Raw genomic sequence first — 24,705 nt, 5'->3', positions numbered from 1 at the left:
TAGACGGTCTTGTCCACATTGACCTAAAATAAAAATCAATGGAATCCGAGTCCAGTCGTCCGACCAATGATATAATTCCATAGATACTAAATTTACCTTATTGTATTGGCCGAATGACTTACTCGTAGTCACGTAACTTTTTTGTTAATAATTGAAGATCTTTATGAAATAGACTATAGTGAGAAGAACCAGTTAAAAACTCAAGGAGTTTATATTATAACTCGATTATACCTGCCATAATTACGTTAAAATTAACCTAAAAATAACAATAGTTATTTACGTTACGATTAGTGCGGAAAAGAGGAAATTCGAAACGAGTGGCGATAAATTAAAACACGACCGAAGGGAGTGTTTTAAATCGACACGAGTTGCGAATTACCTATTCGCACGGGTATCGTACAACGTTTTGCAGTACATATGGCCCTTTACATTTTCGACGTAGTTACGTAATGTGCTTGCGATACTAACATTACGATACAAGTGCGAAAAATAGGAAATCCGAAACGAGTGGCGATAAATTAAAACACGACCGAAGGGAGTATCGTGCAACGTTTTACAGTACAAATGGCCCTTTAAGTTTTCGACATAGTTATGTAATGTGCTAATTATCGATACAGATACAGTACATATTATGATGCTAATTTACCGCACTAGTGCACCTACTTATTAATTGTTTGTGAATGCTTGTCCGGATGACGATCTTTTACATGCTTATTGAAAACTTTTTCTATCATGTCCTCAGGACAAAATGGACATGTTATCATTTTAGTATAGTCTTTCGGTTCAATTTTCACTATTTTGTGATTGTCAGCTGAATGTTTTTCAAAAGCTGGAAAAGAACTATATCTGACATAACAATGACTGCAAATGTATTTGTCAGTTATTTTTGCTATATAGGTAGTATTTTTAACTTTTTTCTCATTTTTACCTTTATGCTCCTTTTTACCCGGAATTTTCACTTCGGGTAACTCATCTTTTTCTTTAGCGTTTAATTTTTTGGCACTTTTGTGAAACGCTTTTTCATCATCTGTATTAATACTATTATGCCGTTTTTCACCATCATTGTTTTTCCTTGTTATACTCTCTACATGATCTCTAAAGATTTTTCTGCATGGTTCTTTGCTGCTATTGCTACTGTCGTTATTAGACGTTGTAATAGTTTTTCTCTTCTGCGACTCATCATTTTTACTGGTGGCAGTTTCATCACTAATATTTTTGCTTGCATTAAGTTGCCTTGTTTCATGTTCTTCGTTGTTTTTGGTTGCAGTGTCTATGTCTTCTGGGGTAATTAACTGGCCACAGATATTTTTCGTAGTTTCACGATCCCTTTCTTTGTTCTTGTAGTTGTTGTGGCAGTCATTTTGGTTTGCTCTGGTTTCAGATTCAGCGTTGATACTTTTTCTTCTCTTTGAGTGTCCTTCGTGGTCCTTGTCGTTGTTTTTTGATACATGATCTCTAAAGATTTTTAGTGTTATAGATTGTTGCTTTTCAGTATTATTATTGGTTGTAGTCTCTGTACTTGTAGTGTTTCTCCCTGTCGTAGTCTGTTTCTTGGTGCTTTTCGTTGCTTCACTAGTCCTAGCTATGTTTTTATCGTTATTATTGTTCTTATTAGACGCATTATCTTGAACATTGAGTCGTTCTGTATTTTTGTTAGTAGTAGTTTCAGAATCAATGCTTTTCCTTACTTCGTTATTGTCCTTTTTATTATTTGCGTGGTTTATTTGTGGGTTGCATGGTTCTTTGCTGCTATTGCTACTGTCGTTATTAGACGTTGTAATAGTTTTTCTCTTCTGCGACTCATCATTTTTACTGGTGGCAGTTTCATCACTAATATTTTTGCTTGCATTAGGTTGCCTTGTTTCATGTTCTTCGTTGTTTTTGGTTGCAGTGTCTATGTCTTCTGGGGTAGTTAACTGGCCACAGATATTTTTCGTAGTTTCACGATCCTTTTCTTTGTTCTTGTAGTTGTTGTGGCAGTCATTTTGGTTTGCTCTGGTTTCAGATTCAGCGCTGATACTTTTTCTTCTCTTTGAGTGTCCTTCGTGGTCCTTGTCGTTGTTTTTCGATACATTAGTGTTTTTACTGGGTGCAATTTCACCACTTGGACTTTTTCGTTTTTTTGAGGACCTCTCATGGTTCCTATCATTATCATCATTGTTAACCGATGAAGTCTTAGAATTTTGCGCACCTCGGCTTGTAATTGTTGCAGTTATATTGCACGTACTTTTCTTTCTCTTCGAGTGCTGGTCTTGGATTTTGTTTTGATCGTCGATGTTATCGGATGCAGTGTTTGTACCTGGGATTGTTGTGGGTGCAGTTTCAGCACTAAGGCTTTTCCGCTTTTTGGGTTGTCTTGTATGGTTTTTGTCACTATCGGCCATGTTTTTTGACACAAAAATTGCATTTATTTTTTGTAGTACTGGGTTTGTTTCATTAATGCTTTTCTCCTTTTCAGAGTGACTTTCTATTTTCGAGTCATTATTATTTGATGAAGGATTTGAATTTATATTTCGTGGGTCAGGGTTCGAACTGGGCGCGTTTTCAGCATTAATAGTTTTTCTCTTTGATAAGTGTTTTTTGTTGTTGTTGTTGTTGGCTAGAGAAGTACTTATATTTCTGTTGCCATGAACTGTGGCAGTTACTCCGTCTGACTTGTTATCGTTAGACTTCGAACTTTTACATTGTATAAGCGCCTCCACAGTTGATTTTTTTAACATATGTAGTGGCAATTTCACCACAAAGTTAGTTTGGTTTTGGCTGTCTGGTGTATTTTTATTATTATGCTTCTTTTGGTCCTTTATTTCGACCTGCTTAGAACTTGATGGCGCGTCAGCTGTTATTAGACCCCGTTGTTCTTTAACAATACAGACCTTCTTACTTTTGTTAGTGCTATCGCTTTCATAATTGAGGAGTGCAGGTTTAGAATTAGTTTGGCGCTCGATAATTAAATCTGTTGTTGTGTCAAGTTTCTGAGCATTAATTTCCGTATTTTCCCCGATTTGTTTACTAAAAGTGTTTAGATTTGCGCCTGATGTTCTTAGCTTGATGTGTTTTATTAAAAATTCAATGTATTTTCTTCTGAATGTAGGACAAAATTGACAATTATATACACTATTAATAAGGCTTTTAACATAATTTATTCCATTTTGATAAAATTGACGGGGTGAAAAAATAGTAACATTATGGCATTCATGAAACTCATACTTCAAATCGGCCGTTGCATCCTTATAGTCACTTAAAGTTATTAGGTCATGAATGGCATTATGTAGCTTTTGGGCATATACTTCCTGATTGTTTTCGCTTAGCAGTCCAAAGATTTTTATCTGAAATTTGAAAATTATCAACTCTTCTTTGGCCGACTCTGGTTCCTCATTCTTTATATTTTTAAATTCTTGTGACTCACCAGCGTAATTTATATCTAGTTGGTTTTCTATTTTTGTTTCTAGTTTAGGCAAAATATTGTATTCGCTACTATCAGCACTTTTAAGTTGTGTCGTTTTGTCGATAGAACAATTCATATTAAATTTTTCCTGTTGAACGGAAGAGCTATCAGATGATGATATTTTAACATTTACATTGACATCAGTGTCTGTATTAGTATTATAGTCAGCACGTTTATTTTTGTTATCATGCTCTATCGCAGACCACCGTGCTAAATTTTGTCGTGCAGTTTCTAATATGTCATCGTCTTTACTATCAGGCACATCCTTCGTTTGGTGATCATCCTCCTCAATCCCTTTTGTGGAGCCATCGTCTACAGCTGCATCTGTGGTTTTAATTTTGTTTTCATCTTCTGTTCTTGTTGGTTCCATATTTTCCCCTGTATTAGCTTCCTTTGTGCTGTGCACCTTGTTTAATATGTCTAAAAGGGTTTCTGTTTTGGGCAACGAAATGTTCGGATTAGTGATAATTTTCTTCACACGTGAAACTGTTACTGTGTTTTCTATTATTTGCTTGATATTGACTTCTTGGTTATTATGTACTTCAGAATTAGATGTGTCAGTTCTCATTATAATATCATTGCTCTCTATATTATGTGATGTTGATTCCGTTGTGACAGAAGACGTAGACACAAGTTCATAAGCATTAGTTGATTTAGCTAGTGCATTAGAATTTTGTGTGGCATTACCAGGAGCTTCGTCAGTATCCGCATGTAACAAAGCTATTGCAGTCTCAATATCTATGTTGTCACTTGCTTGTTGTAGAAAGGTTTCACTCTGCACATACCCCCCATCGCTTTTCATGTCTATCCATGGTAGCTCTGTGTTTATTTGCGATTGATTTATATCATTGCTGGATCTATCGTGCTGTGTAGGGGCTTCCATCAAATAAGTTGGTGTTCCATCGTTATAAACATTCATGAGCATAGGTTTTGACTTTCCTTCTACGTTAGAAGAATCTTGCATTAGGCTGATTGCATTCATATTATGAGCTGTTGTTGTTACATTCGTTTGTGTCGTGTCAATTCTTTCATTAACTGTTTGCTTATGAGTATCTATACTGAACGGAGCTGGCATTATTTTCGGAGTCATGTTCGTATTTGATTTCTGGGTAACATCCGTTGCTAAGTCAATGTGTGGTATCTCAATATTGTTATCTTCAGTTTTTTTAACATTCGATACTTTTGCTTTTATAGTCTTTGCGGTTGGTTTTCGGGGAGCATCGTTTTGAGTCCCGAAAGCCGCCCAGTTCGGTAAAGGATATGATTGAGTAGGGGTGCAGAAGGGCAGGGTAGAGGTAGAGGCACCATTGTTCATTGTTTCAGTACAGATCTGGCTTGCTGCTAAAGTAGCTTTAATGTTCTTTGTTGTTTTTACAGAATTAGATGTGTCAGTTCTCATTATAATATCATTGCTCTCTATATTATGTGATGTTGATTCCGTTGTGACAGAAGACGTAGACACAAGTTCATAAGCATTAGTTGATTTAGCTAGTGCATTAGAATTTTGTGTGGCATTACCAGGAGCTTCGTCAGTATCCGCATGTAACAAAGCTATTGCAGTCTCAATATCTATGTTGTCACTTGCTTGTTGTAGAAAGGTTTCACTCTGCACATACCCCCCATGGCTTTTCATGTCTATCCATGGTAGCTCTGTGTTTATTTGCGATTGATTTATATCATTGCTGGATCTATCGTGCTGTGTAGGGGCTTCCATCAAATAAGTTGGTGTTCCATCGTTATTAACATTCATAATCATAGGTTTTGACTGTCCTTCTACGTTAGAAGAATCTTGCATTATGCTGATTGCATTCATATTATGAGCTGTTGTTGTTACATTCGTTTGTGTCGTGTCAATTCTTTCATTAACTGTTTGCTTATGAGTATCTATACTGAACGGAGCTGGCATTATTTTCGGAGTCATGTTCGTATATGATTTCTGGGTAACATCCGTTGCTAAGTCAATGTGTGGTATCTCAATATTGTTATCTTCAGTTTTTTTAACATTCGATACTTTTGCTTTTGTAGTCTTTGCGGTTGGTTTTCGGGGAGCATCGTTTTGAGTCCCGAAAGCCGCCCAGTTCGGTAAAGGATATGATTGAGTAGGGGTGCAGAAGGGCAGGGTAGAGGTAGAGGCACCATTGTTCATTGTTTCAGTACAGATCTGGCTTGCTGCTAAAGTAGCTTTAATGTTCTTTGTTGTTTTTACAGAATTAGATGTGTCAGTTCTCATTATAATATCATTGCTCTCTATATTATGTGATGTTGATTCCGTTGTGACAGAAGACGTAGACACAAGTTCATAAGCATTAGTTGATTTAGCTAGTGCATTAGAATTTTGTGTGGCATTACCAGGAGCTTCGTCAGTATCCGCATGTAACAAAGCTATTGCAGTCTCAATATCTATGTTGTCACTTGCTTGTTGTAGAAAGGTTTCACTCTGCACATACCCCCCATCGCTTTTCATGTCTATCCATGGTAGCTCTGTGTTTATTTGCGATTGATTTATATCATTGCTGGATCTATCGTGCTGTGTAGGGGCTTCCATCAAATAAGTTGGTGTTCCATCGTTATTAACATTCATGATCATAGGTTTTGACTGTCCTTCTACGTTAGAAGAATCTTGCATTAGGCTGATTGCATTCATATTATGAGCTGTTGTTGTTACATTCGTTTGTGTCGTGTCAATTCTTTCATTAACTGTTTGCTTATGAGTATCTATACTGAACGGAGCTGGCATTATTTTCGGAGTCATGTTCGTATTTGATTTCTGGGTAACATCCGTTGCTAAGTCAATGTGTGGTATCTCAATATTGTTATCTTCAGTTTTTTTAACATTCGATACTTTTGATTTTATAGTCTTTGCGGTTGGTTTTCGGGGAGCATCGTTTTGAGTCCCGAAAGCCGCCCAGTTCGGTAAAGGATATGATTGAGTAGGGGTGCAGAAGGGCAGGGTAGAGGTAGAGGCACCATTGTTCATTGTTTCAGTACAGATCTGGCTTGCTGCTAAAGTAGCTTTAATGTTCTTTGTTGTTTTTACAGAATTAGATGTGTCAGTTCTCATTATAATATCATTGCTCTCTATATTATGTGATGTTGATTCCGTTGTGACAGAAGACGTAGACACAAGTTCATAAGCATTAGTTGATTTAGCTAGTGCATTAGAATTTTGTTTGGCATTACCAGGAGCTTCGTCAGTATCCACATGAAACAAAGCTATTGCAGTCTCAATATCTATGTTGTCACTTGCTTGTTGTAGAAAGGTTTCACTCTGCACATACCCCCCATCGCTTTTCATGTCTATCCATGGTAGCTCTGTGTTTATTTGCGATTGATTTATATCATTGCTGGATCTATCTTGCTGTGTAGGGGCTTCCATCAAATAAGTTGGTGTTCCATCGTTATTAACATTCATAATCATAGGTTTTGACTGTCCTTCTACGTTAGAAGAATCTTGCATTAGGCTGATTGCATTCATATTATGAGCTGTTGTTGTTACATTCGTTTGTGTCGTGTCAATTCTTTCATTAACTGTTTGCTTATGAGTATCTATACTGAACGGAGCTGTCATTATTTTCGGAGTCATGTTCGTATTTGATTTCTGGGTAACATCCGTTGCTAAGTCAATGTGTGGTATCTCAATATTGTTATCTTCAGTTTTTTTAACATTCGATACTTTTGCTTTTGTAGTCTTTGCGGTTGGTTTTCGGGGAGCATCGTTTTGAGTCCCGAAAGCCGCCCAGTTCGGTAAAGGATATGATTGAGTAGGGGTGCAGAAGGGCAGGGTAGAGGTAGAGGCACCATTGTTCATTGTTTCAGTGCAGATCTGGCTTGCTGCTAAAGTAGCTTTAATGTTCTTTGTTGTTTTTACGGATTTAGCTCTTCGTTTCTCAGGGGCTCTTGGATTCTTGTTTACGGGTACAGATGGGCCCAGTATATCCCTAGTTGGATTCTGTAAATATTCCTGTGACCTCAATGCAGCCAAATAGGCCGCCTTGCTGATCTGCTCACTATTATACCCAGGATTTCGTGGCATAGCAACGTTTCTGTTATAGTTCTGCCTATACTCCTTGCAAGCACCTGTTTGAGAATTTTGCATCGGAACTGCTGGTTGAACGTTAAGGTACGATGACGCTGGGTTTATGACACATGGCTTGCCCATAGCATAGGAGGAACATGGAGGTGGCCTGGCATTATGAGGCTGAGGATTCAAAGGATTCATTGTTTGATGTTGAAGAGTTAAAGGAGACCTGTTGATAGGGTCTCCTACCATGCCCGTAGTAGGCTGAGGATTCGTAAAAGTTTGGGAAGTCATAGAAAAATTCATTCGATGTTGATGGATTGAAGACAGGTGTGGTTGAGAATTTAAATAATTCATTGGTTGATGTTGAGGGTTAGCTAGAGCTCCTCTACTAGTCACTTGAGAATTGAAAGTAGGATTCATTGTTTGAAGCTGAGGGCTTAACGAAGGATTCCATAATTCATGATCAGGATTCAAAGCTGTTACTCCCTGGCTAGTGACATGAGGATTGAAAGTTGAATTCATTGATTGGTGCTGATGGCTTGATGAAGGAATCATTAATTTATGTCCAGGATTCAAAGCCAGTGCTCTTCGGTTAATGAAATAATGATTGAAAGTAGAATTCATTGGTTGGTGTTCATTTAAAGTATGCATGCTCATTGCCCCCCTGTCAGGGTTTAGAGGGGAATGTGACTTCACTCCCCCTCTCCTGCATGGACAAGTCAGCTCACAAGTTCTGTAAGGCCCACCTCCTTGATAAGTCATCGTTGTTTGTCCATAATATTCCGTGCTCGTTTTAGTGTACATTTGTCTTATTTGAGCTTCTTGGTTCGCTGGAGCTGAAACATTCTGGACTGGATAACCATTGATTGTTATTGGCATGTTGTTGGCTGGTCTCTGGTCATTTGTTTGTCCGTAGGTCATGGTTCCTTCTGCAGAATTTCCTGGATGAGTGACGATCACACTCGTCTTATTTGGTAGGTTTGGTGAGGATTGTGCTTTTGGCATCTGGTTTCCATCCATTTGATGACCATTTTGGACGTAAATATAGTGGTTAGTATAAGGGTGAGTTCTAGGATCATTTTGTACATAAACATTCGTATTAGGTTGAGTTGTAGGATCATTTTGTACATACACATTCGTATTAGGTTGAGTTGTAGGATCATTTTGTACATACACATTCGTATTAGGTTGACTTCTAAAATCATTTTGGATATTTACATTCAGATTAAGTTGAGTGCTAGGATCATTTTGTGTGATAGTTTCTGTTTGGGGACGCACTGGTCGATTAGCAACGATCGTAGTTGGCAAAGGTGCACAAGGGTTAGTCGGTTGTTTGCTTGGTGCGTCTAATAAATTTTTGAAATTTTGAGTGCCTGTTAAACCATTTGAGGAACCCGTATGTTGTTTATTAGGACTATTAGGAGGCATTGTATTGTCTGTAGTCAAATGATGGTACAAAGCAGAATTTAACATTTCATTGGTACCAAAAGGCTTTTTAGAGAAGTCCCTGCAAGCAATTTTAGCGGTTGTTTGTTTTGATATACCCTTTTTCGAAACATCTCGAATATATGAAATGTTTTTTAAGATCTCCACATTCCTCATAAGGGGTAAGAAGTCAATTTGCACTTCTGGGTGTGTCAGTTCGTTGTTAGTGCTGGTGTTGCCAGCATCCTGAGGCTGGCTTGTGGAACCTTTGTTGGCAGTTTGACTCTCGTCTATGTATAGACTCTCATTGTCGCTGTCTTCGTCGTCTTCCGCCGTGACCATGGTGGCTCTTTCCTGGAAAAAGAAAACAGTGGTTGTTGACTAGTGTTTGCCTAAGCTAATCCTGCCTAAAAAAAAGAAAAAATATAATGTCCTAGAACAGAAAAGTGCCACTTTGATCCCTCCTAAAGAAAAAGTCCTTTTTGGAATAGGTTTTGTTTTATTGAAATGTTATGGTGCTCCCACATTGGCTAATAAAACACTATCAATACTAAGTATCATGATGTCCCCATCACACGATGTTATATAACATTTTTTAACAGCCAATGTTATACAACATTAATAGTTTTAATTTTTAATAATATTTTGTAAAAACGTGTAAGTTTTTTGGGTTCCGTACCTCAATAGGAAAAAACGGAACCCCCTATAGGATCACTAGTGCGTCTGTCTGTCTGTCCGTCTGTCACAGCCTATTTTTTCCGAAACCACTGGACTAATTAAGTTGAAATTTTATATACAAAGTTTGTGACCCAAAGACGGACATGTAACGTAAACAAATGAATTTTAAACACGGGGGCCACAATTTGGGGGTACAGGCGAAAATTAAAAATTAAAAAACATAGTGTTACATATCAAATAACAAGCTCATTGTAAGAATCTCAAATACTTTTTTTATATAATTTTAGGATAAACAGTTTCTAGATGTTATTTAAGAAAATAGGCAAAAAATTACCATTCCCTCCCTCTTTATCTTCGAAACTACTGGGTCTAAAATTTTGAAAAAAATACACAAAATAGGTCTTTACTTATAGATCACATGAAAACCTATTAGAAATGTGCAGTCAAGCGTGAGTCGGAATCAATTACATAGTTTCTGATCCGACCCCTACGGGTTTTTTAAAGACATTCACGTTTCACATAAAAAATGGTTGTACGTTGTTTCATAGAATTATACTAATTAATTAGAATTATATTAATTATGGAATTATTTTTGCTTTTTTATAGAATTTCGCTCCATATAAAATGATTCAAATATTATTAGTTCATTGAATAATAACTTCGCAGAATCCTTACCTTGTAGAACTTTTAATCGTAGATTTTTGTGGCAAAGAAAATTTAAAGTTTCGATATTCATTTCATAGAATTTCTAATCATATATTCTTTATCCTTATATTATTTAGTTCATGTAAACTTTTTACCAAGACATATGTTTTATAGAATTATGTTTCTCATAAACAAAATCGCATTAAATAATTTCATAGAAAAATCCATTCGCAGAATACTTATTTTGTAGAAATTTTTAAGTATAGATTTTTGTTGCTAAGAAATTCTAATGTTTAGATATTCATATTATACAATTTAGATTATTATTACATAGATTTAGATATGTATTCTTATTAAAATATACGAGACACTAATTAAAATATAACTTCTGTTTGTAAATCAGTATCGTACAATAAAATAAGTCGGTTGTTTTTGCTCGCAGTTCTAACCTAACCTAACCCACTTTACTTAGTAACTTTTCGGTTCTGTAAGGGCCGCAATTCTAACCTAACCTACTTCTCTGAACGATTATATCGATGAATAAATAAAATAAAGACAAACAGTTTTCTTTAAAACATAATCCTACTGTTTGATAATTTTATTGAATAAAATAATAAAATTTTAAAATTCGTTTCTATGAAATATGTTGCATTGTAGTAAATAGGCGTTGAAACAAGAATATTCGAAATAAAAATACAAGGACCAAATATTATATGAAACAGTTTCTTGTGAAACGAAATTCTGTGAAATTTGTGTCTGGGAAACAAGAATACCCCAAACATAATTCTACTGTTTGATAACTTTGCTAAATAAAAAAACGAGATTATAAAATTCATTGAAATGTGTTTCTGTGACATATGTTTCATTCAAGTAAATAGTCTTTGAAACAAAAATATTCGAACTAAATATACAAGGACCAAGTATTATACGAAACATTTTCTGTGAAACAAAATTATATGAAATTTCTGTCTGCGAAACAAGGGATCACCATAAAAAATACATTGTTTAAATTATGTAATGTGCGGAACCCTTGGAACGCGAGTCCGACTCGCACTTGGCCGGTTTTTGTCAACGTATTTATGGCCATTCTGACAGATGTTACGAAAAGTCACGTGACTATTTCTATACACTATTTAAGTTTTATTGGCGTCAACGATTGTCATATTGGCTAAGCCCCCAGCTAGGCCCCCAGGCGCATTTGGCAGATACAAATCTTATGCCATACTACAATATTTAGACGTCAGAGGCTGTATTATTTTACCATGCGTGATATTTCAACCGGTTACTAAATTCTGTAGCGATACAAATCAGGGTCAGACCGCGGTGTCAGCATGGTTGCAATTTTATCACCTGTCACTATGCCTGTCACTTTCGCACTTACATACTTGTTAGAACGTGACAAGCATGGTGACAGGCGATAAAAATGCTACCGTGCTAAGCCCGCAGCGGTTTGTTGTGTCGTAAAATTATAATTTATTATAGCTTCTTAGCAGTCTCAGTGTAGTCTTTGGTTTCCTGTTACAGGATGAGCCAAAAATATGTTGACATATATACAAGCTGGCCAAGTCGGACAAGCTCATTCACATATTGGGCCCAAAAGTATAGAATCGTCTTCCGGACTCAATAGTAGTTGCTAAAAGCGTAGCAATATTTAAAAACAAATTAAAGAAATGGTTAATCGAGCAAGCGTTCTACGACCATAAAGAGTTCTTTAAATTAGGAACTTAGGTAGATGTAAATACAACCTACATTATGTAGCGAAAATTCATACTTAAATATAATCTTTATACACTGTATAAAATGTGAATTTATATTATTAATAAATATTATGATTATTGTTGATAATTTTAACAAACGGCGTTTGTGTATCAATATTAAAGGAGAATAGTTTGAAGATATAGGTATGTTTTGTTTTAGTTTCGTTCATACTTGTTTTGCTGCGAGTCGTTAAATCATAATTCACTAGCTGTGCCCGCGGCTCCGCCCGCGTGGAATTCGGTCTGTGTCAGTAAGCGGCTTATTAACCCCTAATTTCTCTCCCTCTCCCCTGGAGGCGGAACTTGAAGTAAAGTTGACAGATGGATACGCTAGAGGATTGTAATCGAGATAAAATATTTTACAATTAGGTACCGCTAAATAAAACTACACTCCAAAATCAACAGTTTTTTTCGCCCTTTTTCAAAATTAAATTGGTTTAGCGGTTTAAGCGTGAAGAGGAATTAAAAAACCAGCCAAGTGCGAGTCGGACTCGCGTTCCAAGGGTTCCGTACATAACACAATTTAAACAATGTATTTTTTATGTGAAACGTGAGTGAAATGTCTTTAAAAAACCCGTAGGGGTCGGATCTAAAACTAAGAAATTAAGCCCGACTCACGCTTGACTGCACATTTCTAATATGTTTTCCTGCAATCTATAGGTAAAGATCTATTTAGTGTATTTTTTTCAAAATTTTAGACCTGGTAGATTCGGAGATAAAGGGGGGGATAGTCATTTTTTGCCTATTTTATTGAATAACTTCTAAATTGTTTATCCTAAAATTATAAAAAAAAATATTTGAGATTCTCACAATGAGCTCTTTCATTTGATATGTAACATGATATAGTTTGAAAAACATTATTTTTTAATTTTCACATTTACCCCCCAAAAGTGGCCCCCATGTTTAAAATTCATTTGTTAACGTTACATATTCGTCTTTGGGTCACAAACTTACATATGTATACCAAATTTCAACTTAATTGGTCCAGTAGTTTCGGAGAAAATAGGCTGTGACAGACGGAAAGACAGACAGACAGACGCACGAGTGATCCTATAAGGGTTCCGTTTTTTCCTTTTGAGGTACGGAACCCTAATATAAACAGACAAACAGACAAAAATTCTAAAAACTGTTGGAACGTGTTCTGTTATCGATTCTAAGTATCCCTAGCCAATTTTTTTTCGAATATCTTCCAAGTACAGGCTTTCGACCCTCTTTTTTTCTTTTCTTGATGGCTTTCGACCCTCTTCCGCTTTATTATATGTATAGATGTATAGATTAGCTCTTAGCAGTCTGAGCACGCGAGTCTGTCGTGCTTAACATTTTTTCCCATGAATTGCCATAAATTTTCAGTTTTATGAAGGACCGAACGATGTCGGCGCAAAAAATGCGTCCTTGCGCGGCAAAAAGTAAAAAGGGACATTTTTTTGAGATGACGTGCAGCGCACATAACAATAGTTGGTTATTCTTATTTTGGAATTAGCTACATGCATGATTTTTTGGAGATACCAATTTTATCGATCTTGCTTCCCGTGAGATTCAAATGTTTCTAATAAATTGCGAAAATAAATGTGATACGAACAGTGTTTCGTCTAGAACAAGCTAGGTGGACAAAAATTTTTTTTTTTGTATTTTTGGGTAGTATTAACTATAATTAATTCAAAAAAATTTAATTACCATGAATTAAAGTTTATAAAATATGTATATGAAAATTAATTATTTATTTTGACAAATAGACAAATATAACTCCGTAATAGATGGATACAGTCTAAGGAAATAACGTGCCTCGAAAAATCAAGAAAGTTTGATTCTCGATCAGATGGCGCTACTACCTTTGGCCTACTCTCGTATAGATGGCGTTGACGATTTGTTTGTTATTTAACAATTGTAACGCATATCAGTGAAAGAACATGGGTCAAAATCATAAAAATAATTAATGCAATTAAAAAAACCGGCCAAGTGCGAACGGACTCGCTCACGAAGGGTTCCGTAACATTACGCAAAAAACGGCAAAAAATCACGTTTGTTGTATGGGAGCCCCACTTAAATATTTATTTTATTCTGTTTTTAGTATTTGTTGTTATAGCGGCAACAGAAATACATCATCAGTGAAAATTTCAACTGTCTAGCCATCACGGTTCATGACATACAGCCTGGTGACAGACAGACGGATAGCGGAGTCTTAGTAATAGGGTCCCGGTTTTAACCCTTTGGGTACAGAACCCTAAAAATCATTTATCCATATTTTAAAACATTTTATCGTATTTTAAATCTTCATTTTTTGTTTTAAAGTGTGTCGATAGATGTCAGTGAATTTACTGTGGTTACAAAATTTACTATGACAGTATACTTTATATAGTCTCCATGTGGAAATGAAATGAAATTTATTATTAATAACAGTTACATGTCAACACATTTTAAATATCACAAAATTAATAACATTTATACAATATTATAAAAAAAAATTGCATTTATTTCATAAATTATATGGCATATTAGAGCGAGCGTGATGTATAGAGAGTAAGTTTTTATTTTTTTATTTATTCAATAGCCATAAATTGTATGTGTACATGTTGATAATATGTGTGATAATAGGTGTGTGTGTGTGTGACGGATAACGAAACAATACTGTGACGATACGCTGCTCAATAATTATTCAATTAAGCCGGAGAAACCTCGAAACAAGTGCGAAAACTAACCTGAAATAACAATGCCACCACTTTACTATACGGAGAAGACCCTAGAAGCACTTGGGTAAGCAGTTTTACACTAATAAACACCAAAGTAGAATACCAGAATTAACTGTTAATGCACGCACACATAGATAATTTGAAATAACAACAAGGACAGTGAGAATTAATACAATTTTACCCGGTGGGTGTAGCTACATATTTACATACTTATTAACTAACAGTTTCTATTATAGTATTCACTTAAGCTGTATATATATAGCTTGGCATAACTCAATGACAATTTTTTTAAGTGAATATGTCAGTTGCAAACTGGTGGTACTGATGACGGCATTCTGGAGAAATCTAGAAAAATCTTCAAATAACAATGAAGTAGGTAAAACATACCTTTTTAAATAAGTAGAATGTGTTTCAGCCGCAAAAATCTCGCTCGTTTCCAGTAGTCAGATCTGTAAAAAATTAAAATTATTTCAAACAGTGTATCGTACCTAGATATTTTTTTGACAATGCTATAGTTATTTGTGCAACAAGAGAGGAAAGTTTTTCTTGCGAGTGTTTATTTTGAGTCCCGAGAAAGAGAAAGATTCTATAAATGAATCACGAGATCACGCGAGTGATTCTAAGTTAGAATCTTGAGCGTAGCGAGGGACTCAAAAACACGAGATGTAAAATAACTTTGCTCTCGTGTTGCACACATAATTTTTCACCTCAGTAGTGAGAACATATTAAAGGTTAAAATGTATTTCGAATTACACAGAATAAACAGAAAAATAAAGTATTATAATATGTATGATACTATAAGATACGATACGATACGATACGAGACCGGACCGGACCGGACCGTACCGTACCGTACCATACCATAAAAAAAAAATGTAATGAAAGTATGAAGTTCATGGCCTTCACTAAATTAAAAAGCTACATTGTTTCACTCCCTGGAGTGAGGAAAGTGCGACTTTCACTCCAGGGAGTGACGAAAGTAGGCTTGTTCGAGCTGCTGAGGTGAAAAGTAAATATTCAGTTCATGCCAAGTTTCTTGTAATTTTAAAGAAATGAGAGCGTAACTTCGTTTGTATGGGAGCGTCTTTTTTGCGGATTTCGCTGCGTAAAATTGACCTTCTTAAAAACGCACGCGTCCAATAGTCGAAAATTTATGGTTAAACATAAAAGATAAGGGCCAAATGTTCTTCTGAGAATAGCATCTTTTGTCCTTCGGTCAAATCAAAGATAATAAATAACTCCGTAATAGATGGATACAGTCTAAGGAAAAAACGTGCCTCGAAAATCAAGAAAATTTGATTCTCGTTCAGAGGGCGCTACTAGTTTTGGCCTACAGTCGTATAGATGGCGTTGACGGTTTCGTTTGTTATTTAACAATTTTAACGCATATCAGTGAAAGAACATGGGTCAAAATCATCAAAATAATTAATGCAAATAAAAAAAATCAATGGGTCAAATATAGCTATTTCATTGTCTTACATTTACTTTGGGGGGTATAAAAGTTGCGTGATGATTTTCTAGTAGTAAGTATAATTATAGAATTAGACCAAGATAAGTCTGCAGCGATTTTGTTTTGATAGACCCGGGGGCCGATTTTTAGGGTTCCGTACCCAAAGGGTAACAACGGGACCCTATTACTAAGACTCCGCTGTCCGTCTGTACGTCTGTCTGTCTGTCACCAGGCTGTATCTCATTAACCGTGATAGCAAGACAGTTGAAATGTTCACAAATGATGTATTTCTGTTGCCGCTATAACAACAAATACTAAAAATTACGGAACCCTCAGTGCGCGAGTCCGACTCGCATTTGGCCGGTTTTTAAGGTGACTGACACGACGCGTGACGGAAAACTATATTTGTTTTAATATATTGTTAAAAAATATGTCGGAAAACTATTTTTTTATTGTATTTTTATAGCGCTTAAAATTGTATGTATTTCGCATATTTTTTTGTTATCAGATTTTTTTTAATGATAAATTATACAAATTAAAACTATTTAATACTGTTTCTTTATTAGATCTTAAAACAACAAATAATTATGAACATGTTCGAAACAAAACTATCGTGAGACATATTTCAAAATATTTAGATCAGTACGGTTTCACTCACTATTATTTTTAGTCGCTTTTGGCGACATGTTTCAGATTCGTCGGGAATCAGGCCTCAGGCACGACGACGAATAAAAGCGACTAAAAATAATAGTGAGTGAAACTATTATTTTAATTATAAATTCTAAAAATATCTAAATAGTGTATCTGTGATACTTTTGGACACTTTTGGTGTATCAGTGAAAGGGCCATCGAGTATTTGAAGAGTGCAAACCTCAATCTTTAGATTAGTATCAATTTAAATCCAGTAACCGTAAATGCCATACGATAAATAAATAACTTTTGGAGAAATCGATTTTTGACACTTTCTCCATACAAGCCGAACCACCGTGGAGCAGTCCTAAAATTAAATTAAGTACCTATAAGGGTTAATTTGTTTGGGCAACTAAGTTAACTTATATCTATTTATTTATTTCAGAATATATAAGCATTACAGTCAACAGAAACCAAGTCGCTTATATACTAGGACAATTCATAATATATACATTTAGATAGAAATAATCACAAAAATAATACAACTGTCATAACAACTAAAATAAAAATTAAAGTAAAATGTCACAGTATACATTACATTAAAATTCGTTTTAAAATTAAATTAAAACCCTGCAAAAACTACACACAATTATTATTCAAATAAATTAAAAGTTTTTGACCAAATCCACCAACACTGTCCGCAAACACGTCTATATGTGGGGCGTCGATGGACATGGCATTGAGCACAGCCAGGGCCCTCGCGGTAGGCGCGTTTCCGGCGCGGCGTGTGCGCACACTGCGCACTGCGCTCGTCGCGAAGAGCCTCTGCGGGCGTCTAAATAGCCGGCAACGCACTCAGCCCCACGGGACAAGGGCGCGCTTTATACTAGGCTCGGCGCCGGCATCGCGCCCCGCTTTTGGCGCGGAGCGCGACAGAAGCGCGGCGCGATGCCGGCGGGACGCAGTTTGTTTGGCGCCGCTTACCCATGTGTTTGGCCAAGCCATGGGCCATGTGTTTATAGTTAGGAGGACCTCACAAAATGTTGATAATATTATTACAATTTACAGTACCGTTAATAATAATTTAACCCCTTTGGCCAGTATATTCGCGGGTAAAGTTGCACACGAAACTTTTTGCAGTTTAGGTAATATTCTCTAATGACACATTTTTATTTTAGTATTTTCGTATTATTTTTAGTTTTTATGTTTTATAAAATACTTAATAATGCTAAAATAAAGCACCTACAAATCTCCAAACAACTGCAAACAACAAAATAACTTACTTTGTCACTGCTTGTTTTTCAATCTATTACAGAAGTTCGGAATATTCACTTTCATCAATTGCACAAAGTTCGTCACTCGTTTTTTAAAAACGCGGGAAAAATCGTATATCGTCACTTACTTTGTTACCAACGATAAAAAATCGTCATTCACTTTCTCGCTAGCGAAAAACGTATATCGTCATTTTTTTACATTACCAACTTCTTTTCACGAAACACCACGCATAATAACAATGTTAGGGGTATTTATCGTCACTTGTCTTGTCAAAATGCGGAACATGATTGTTACTTGTCACGTGCTCCCTCGCCCACGGCGTTCAACCGACTGATTGTTATATTTCTTTCTTTGCCGACTGAAAGGGAGGGGGAGTTCTGATAAGGGTTTCGACTCGGCTGAAGCGGGGTCGAGATGATGAGACAGTAGGCTCACGGTCCTATCAATAATATTACCAAAGAATTTACATATTAAGTTCGATGAAATTTAAATTGGTTTAATTTACAAACAAAGCAAAATCAACTATTTTTCCTACAGTATATAGGTTCCAAATTTTTGGTGATCAGAAAGAGTTTTACAATGAGATCGTCAAACACAAAATAGTTATTTGTGCAACAAGAGAGGAAAGTTGGTATCACGAGCGAAGCGAGTGATTCTAAGTTAGAATCTTGAGCGTAGCGAGGGACTCAAAACACGAGATGTAAAATAACTTTGCTCTCGTGTTGCACACATAATTTTTCACCCCAGTAGTGAGAACATATTAAAGGTTAAAATGTATTGCAAATTACAAAAAAAAAACAAAAAAAAATGTAATCAAAGTATGAAGAGGCAGTTCATGGCCTTCACTTAATTAAAAAGCTACTTTTAAAGGAAAGTCGCACTTTCCTCACTCCAGGGAGTGACGAAAGTAGGCTTGTTCGGTTCGAGCTGCTGAGGTGAAAAAACTAATGTTTAGTTTAGTCAAACTTCTGTGAAATTATGACGTTTAAATAACACTTGTACGCGCACAGTCTGTGCTATCAAAATCGCTGCCAACTTAGCTTGGTCTAACTCTACCTGTTTCTAATCTAATGTAGTGTAGTTATTTATTTGTGTGATGAGCACAGATATTTGTTCCTGAGTCATGGGTGTTTTCTATGTATTTAAGTATTTATATATTATATATATCGTTGCCTGAGTACCCATAACACAAGCCTCCTTAGGCTTACCGTGGGACTTAGTCAATCTGTGTAAGAATGTGCTATAATATTTATTATTTTTATTTATTTTTATAGGTAAGCTTCATCTTCATCGAAGTTGCGCAATATTACACATTTTGGTTATACAGTTTATAAATAAATAAATTTTTAACAAGCAGAAACGTCTGCGATCGATGCATTAAGCTTAGAATAAATTTAAAAGTGGAAAAATTACTGCCTTGGGTGAGACTTGGACTCCAGAGGCCGTGAGTTCAAGTCTCACCCAAGGCAGCAATTTTTCCACTTTTAATAGATAGATATAGGATAGATGGCGCTTTCTGGAAGTACTGGAGTAGCCTACATGTTTATAATAGTTAAAGTATAGATAGATTACATACATAGATATTGTCACTAACATAGGTTAAGAGTTAATAGAATAAGTAACTAATATATTATGGAAATTGAATTTCTGAAATAAATAATTATTTAATTTATTTAATTTAATTTTAATTTTAATTTATTCTAAGTTTATAAATGATAACAATTTCGTGGTACTTGTTTACGAGAAACTAAACATTGACCTGACCCCGCAATAAAATTTTCTGTGGGCTTTTTATTGAGTAGTATGAGTAGTTATCTACTTGAATGACACAATATATTTAATTAAGTAGGCACATTGAATTATACAACGAGTACGTGGCCAGGATATGGTCGTAATATGAAGATAACAGCGGGAAAATATTGGTTCGTTTTTAAGGGTCCCCGGTAAGCTCGGATCTCCATATAAACGTAGTTTCGCCCTCATTTTTAAACGTTTAGAAGTAGTACTTCTATAATAGAGTGGATAGGGTTACCTAAGTGTTGCAGAATAATAAGTATTTTATATTGAAATAAACACGTTAATAATACAACGGGTCGGGCAAGACTGGCGTACCGCGGATAGTTTCTACAGTTATACTTTTTGGCTAGTCAGCTCATATCGCGGTGCGCGCTATAATAATAATAATAATAGATGACGTTTATTCAAGAAGTTGTAACATAGGTACATAATAAAAGTACACGATAATGCTTACAAACTAATTGAAAGGGAAGGTAGCTCAGCTGATGTCTGTGCCAAAAAGGCTTCGGGGCACAGCAGCCCCAAAGGTTTTCAGCAACGGACGCTGTTATTCTGCCACATAAACATTTACACTATTACATATAGGACATGATAGCAAAACCGAGCAATGCACAGTGGATAAAAAAGTGCTAACTAAAGTGCTAAATTTAAATTTAAATTTTTATTGAGCAGGTCACTCAACCAAAAGTGTACGTTACTTCCTTTTGGAGGTCCAGTAAATAAGCCTTGCAACGTAGTTTGAAAACCGCCAGGGACTTACAGTTAACTACTGGTGGCGGCAAATTGTTCCAGCACTTAGACGCAGCATAACGAAAACTGCCTCCATGCCTCCTGCCTGCCGCCTATATGAGCTAACATAGTTAGATTGTTCCTATATTACTTCCCTCGTTAAGGAATTTTTTTTTAAATTAAACATTACAATGATCTCTATTGGGATAGGATATTTATTACAGTCTGTATGTCCCTAGCCTTACAATGTTATTGGCTACTCGGATATTTTTTTTTAATACTACGTCGGTGGCAAACAAGCATACGGCCCGCCTGATGTTAAGCAGTCTCCGTAGCCTATATACGCCTGCAACTCCAGAGGAGTTACATGCGCGTTGCCGACCCTAACACTCCTCTCCCTCGAGCTCTGGCAACCTTACTCACCGGCAGGAACACAACACTATGAGTAGGGTCTAGTGTTATTTGGCTGCGGTTTTCTGTAAGGTGGAGGTACCTCCCCAGTTGGGCTTTGCTCTAGATCTGGAATGACATCCGCTGTCCTGTGCCCTACCACACAAAGCACAGGCGCGCGTTTTGCTGGCACAGCGCGACGCGTAACTGTGTGACATGAGTATCGTGACGTAATACACAATGAATGCAATGACAATAAAAAAATGAATAAATGATAATTAGGTATAAGAACTAAATTTATTACAATAATGTTAAAGTATTTAAACAAAACATGTTAGTTTTGACATACCGAAATACACTTGATCACTTTGATAACCACATTATTTATTTTATTTTAGGACACTTCACATAATAAATTACAGGTTGTTGTTTGGGTTGGGGCTGGACCTGCTCCCTGCCGTCCACTACAACCGCTGTGGGTTGAACCCTGGCTACAGCTTTTTGTACATTTTCTTATACATTGTCTGCATCTGGATTGTATGAACTTGACACTTAGCACGATAATATTGTCTTTCACTAACTTTAGTCCAATCACGTCGGGCCACCACTTTAGAAGTATATTAGTACTTCTATAATAGAGTATAGAGTGACCTATGTGGTGCAGAATAATACGTATTTTATATTAAATTCTTACATTGAAATAAACACGTTAATACGCACGGGTCGGGCGAGACTGGCGTCCCACGAATATTTACTTTCTAGTCAGCTCATATCGCGGTGCACGCGTACCTGGATATGAGCTGACAAAGCTAAATTGTTCCTATAACCGACTAGCTAGATTGCTCTGAAACTTTGTACTTACAATAGGATAAGGTATATCTATGTCTGTAATTAGTTTATGTAGCTTCAGATACCATAGTTAAAAAATACAGCGAATTGAATTTTTTTCATATAAAACTTGTTTTTGCTGTATTTCGTTTGTTTTATAAACTGGAACTATAACCGTGTTTTTTTTGATTTCCGTTAAGTTCGACACGTTGCTTGATACATTAATAGAAGCTACCTGGTATATCGCTTTTTGTAAAATTCGAATAAAAATATTTTTTTCCTTTTTCATACAAAATAAATGAATACTGCATTGTAAAAGGTCCTTTAGAGTTAAGTAAAAGTTAGTGTCAAATATGACAAAGCTTGAATTTTATTTACGACAGCACATGCCAAAACACAGCTTAGTGGTAGATGGTTTGCTTATTGAGTGTGAGGTTTCAGGTTCAAATCCCAACAACTAACTTGATTTTTCTTTTTTTTCTTTACATTTAGATTTTAAAACCTTTTGTGGTTAAAACTTCGAAGAAGATTTACATATTACATTTTAATTAATGGGGTCCTATAAAAACGTCTAAAAGTCTGGGGTATACTTTGGGGTATGAAATCACTAAGCCCATGGGATTTTTTTAATACTTTGTGTTCGATTGGCACTCATTGGAACATTGAAATGGTGTAATTTTCTTACTACTAACAACATCATTTTCATCGAAAGCTTCTAAGCAGAGTTTGAACCTCATCATCATCATCATCATGTCAGCCGACAGACCTACCTAACCTAGTTAGGTTCAAACTCTGCTTAGAAACTTCCGCTGAAAATGATTTTATTTTTTATTGTAGCTTACTAACTACCGTTTTCATAATGACTAGGTATCTGATCAATACGCTTTGAAACTGGGTACTGCCAATTTTCTTAGTTTTCGGACTAGAATTCAGATTTTGCTATTTAACCGATGACTGTTTCGTTACGAAACGTAGAAGTACCTAAGAATAAAACGAGATATTATAATATGCCTTATTATAATGCCTTTGCCGATGCTTTTCATTTAACTAAAAAATACATATTTACGTCCAGTTTTAAGGGTTTTAGACACCTTTTCTAAGTACCTACTACTACGATACGATTTCGTATCTCGTAACTCCGTTTCCGTTTCCGTTTCCGTTTAGTGACTACACCAGCCAGCAGTTCTGCTGCAAGGACGCAGAAGCGTTGGTCACACAAGGGAGGGAGAGACGGAGAGGCTCGTCGAGCTTGCTCAAATGCACGTGCTGGTACGATCCAGGCCGTCGGTTAGAGGCGTATGCTACGGTACGCTAACGACCTCCGTCCAGACAAACCTGTTCCGAGGCAGGACGTGTATTCGGGCCTACTCGTATACACCTCCCTTCATCTGCCGCCCCGGCATGCTCAACTGACCCTCCTGCCCGAGACACCGGTGAGCCAATAATACAGGTGAGGAGTGTGGGGCTGTTGCAGTCGAGGATAGGAGTTGACGGGAGTTGAAGAACCAGACCGAATACCAGCATCGTGCCCAGTTTAGGGAAGATAAGATAAATATTAGTGTAAGTATGTACGAAGGGATGGTGACTGCGATTAAGTTGAGTTCATTGTTCGAAGGTTAATCGTCTCTCGCTCTCGTCAGGCTCGTAGTCAGCAGCAATCGAGGCCCCTTGATAGCTTTCGTAAGTGACTTTTCTTCAAAAGGCCTGCATTGCGTTAATGAGTGCTTTCGAAAAGACAGAGTAGTATCTTCATATTATTATCATTATACGGCCTTCACTTGTAGGGCCCTTAAGTTTATCCTGAGTCTCTTCCACCCATATGCTTATACCACGTCGGGCTCGACCACGCATGTGCTACGCGCGCACTAGGCTGTCAATTTCGTCGGTAATCCGCATCTGTCGGGTCTATCCTGTCCTGTGTTGGCTGCCACAATAGTTCGCTTTGCCGAAAAGTCGTGTGTTGCCCGCCGACGCCTGACATCTTGGGGTTGCGATTTTGCGAGTAATCTCTTGTCGCCTCGTAATAAATAGTATTACTTTGGTCGCTGATGATGATGGCACACAAAATTAATAGCACTTAACAAGCAACACTGGCACGAGTCCCGGCACCTCAGTATCACCAGACACAAATGACACAATAAATATATTAGGTAATATAAAATACACCAACACCGTCAATAGACACTACTAAAACCCGTAAGTAATTAATTGCTAAAATTTAATATCATATAAATAACTGCTCATGGACCTTGTGTTTGCCCGCGGCATTCTTTTCTCCTGACTGATTTATTATATCTCGTAAGATTATTCGCTCGTGTCGTCTACGTCAACACTAAGAAATAGTCAGTTTCAACATAGTAGTTTTAAGCTGGTAAAAACAGCACTACAAATATTATCCATACTTATGCACCAAACCAAACACTGTCATCGGTAGTTATGTTTTTGCACAAATAAAAAACACAAAGACACTGACACTGTAATAAACAAATCACTAATGTCCGGGTATGCTAACAAAAAAAACCCGTTGGACCAATTGTGCAATCTGTCGGTCTTTTTTATGGTTATTTGGTCAACAGATGTGTTTAAGGGAAGTGCATTGTTTTTGTCTACGACTCGGCCTCTGTTGTAGAGCTCTAAAAGTCGTTTCCTATAATTCAACGCACCCCAGGCGACGTCTGAGCCCCAGATGGCTGAAGCTATAGGCTAGGCGAAGCTAGATGCAAGTTAGTAGGTATTTAATCCAATAAAACCAAGTTCAAATATCTGTCTAATGACCTAATTAAGACGAACACGAACCATTAAGGTGTCACTACAGAGTTAGATGAAGCTAGGTATTTAACTGAGATAGACAATGAGAACTGCGATCGTTTCGATACCTATTTAATACAATATAATCACGCTATCAGACAACGCTGTCTCGTAGATGGTAGGATGGTATCTACTATTCG

The 24,705-nt window shown here is 36.5% G+C and overlaps 1 protein-coding gene across 1 annotated transcript; it reads right to left on the bottom strand.

Annotated features, from left to right (window-relative positions):
• Nucleotides 1-87: 87 nt before the first annotated feature.
• LOC134753246 (uncharacterized) lies at nt 88-15,109 on the bottom strand. The gene is made up of 2 exons (XM_063689049.1): nt 15,046-15,109; nt 88-9,245 (listed from the first exon to the last, which is right to left on the bottom strand). The coding sequence occupies exon 2, from the start codon at nt 9,231-9,233 to the stop codon at nt 660-662; it is 8,574 nt and encodes a 2,857-aa protein (XP_063545119.1). The 5' UTR covers nt 9,234-9,245; nt 15,046-15,109; the 3' UTR covers nt 88-659.
• Nucleotides 15,110-24,705: the final 9,596 nt, after the last annotated feature.

Source organism: Cydia strobilella, chromosome 26, assembly GCF_947568885.1.
Source record: "Cydia strobilella chromosome 26, ilCydStro3.1, whole genome shotgun sequence".
NCBI classification, from domain to species: domain Eukaryota; kingdom Metazoa; phylum Arthropoda; class Insecta; order Lepidoptera; family Tortricidae; genus Cydia; species Cydia strobilella.
This window is presented reverse-complemented; position numbering and strand designations above follow the sequence as displayed.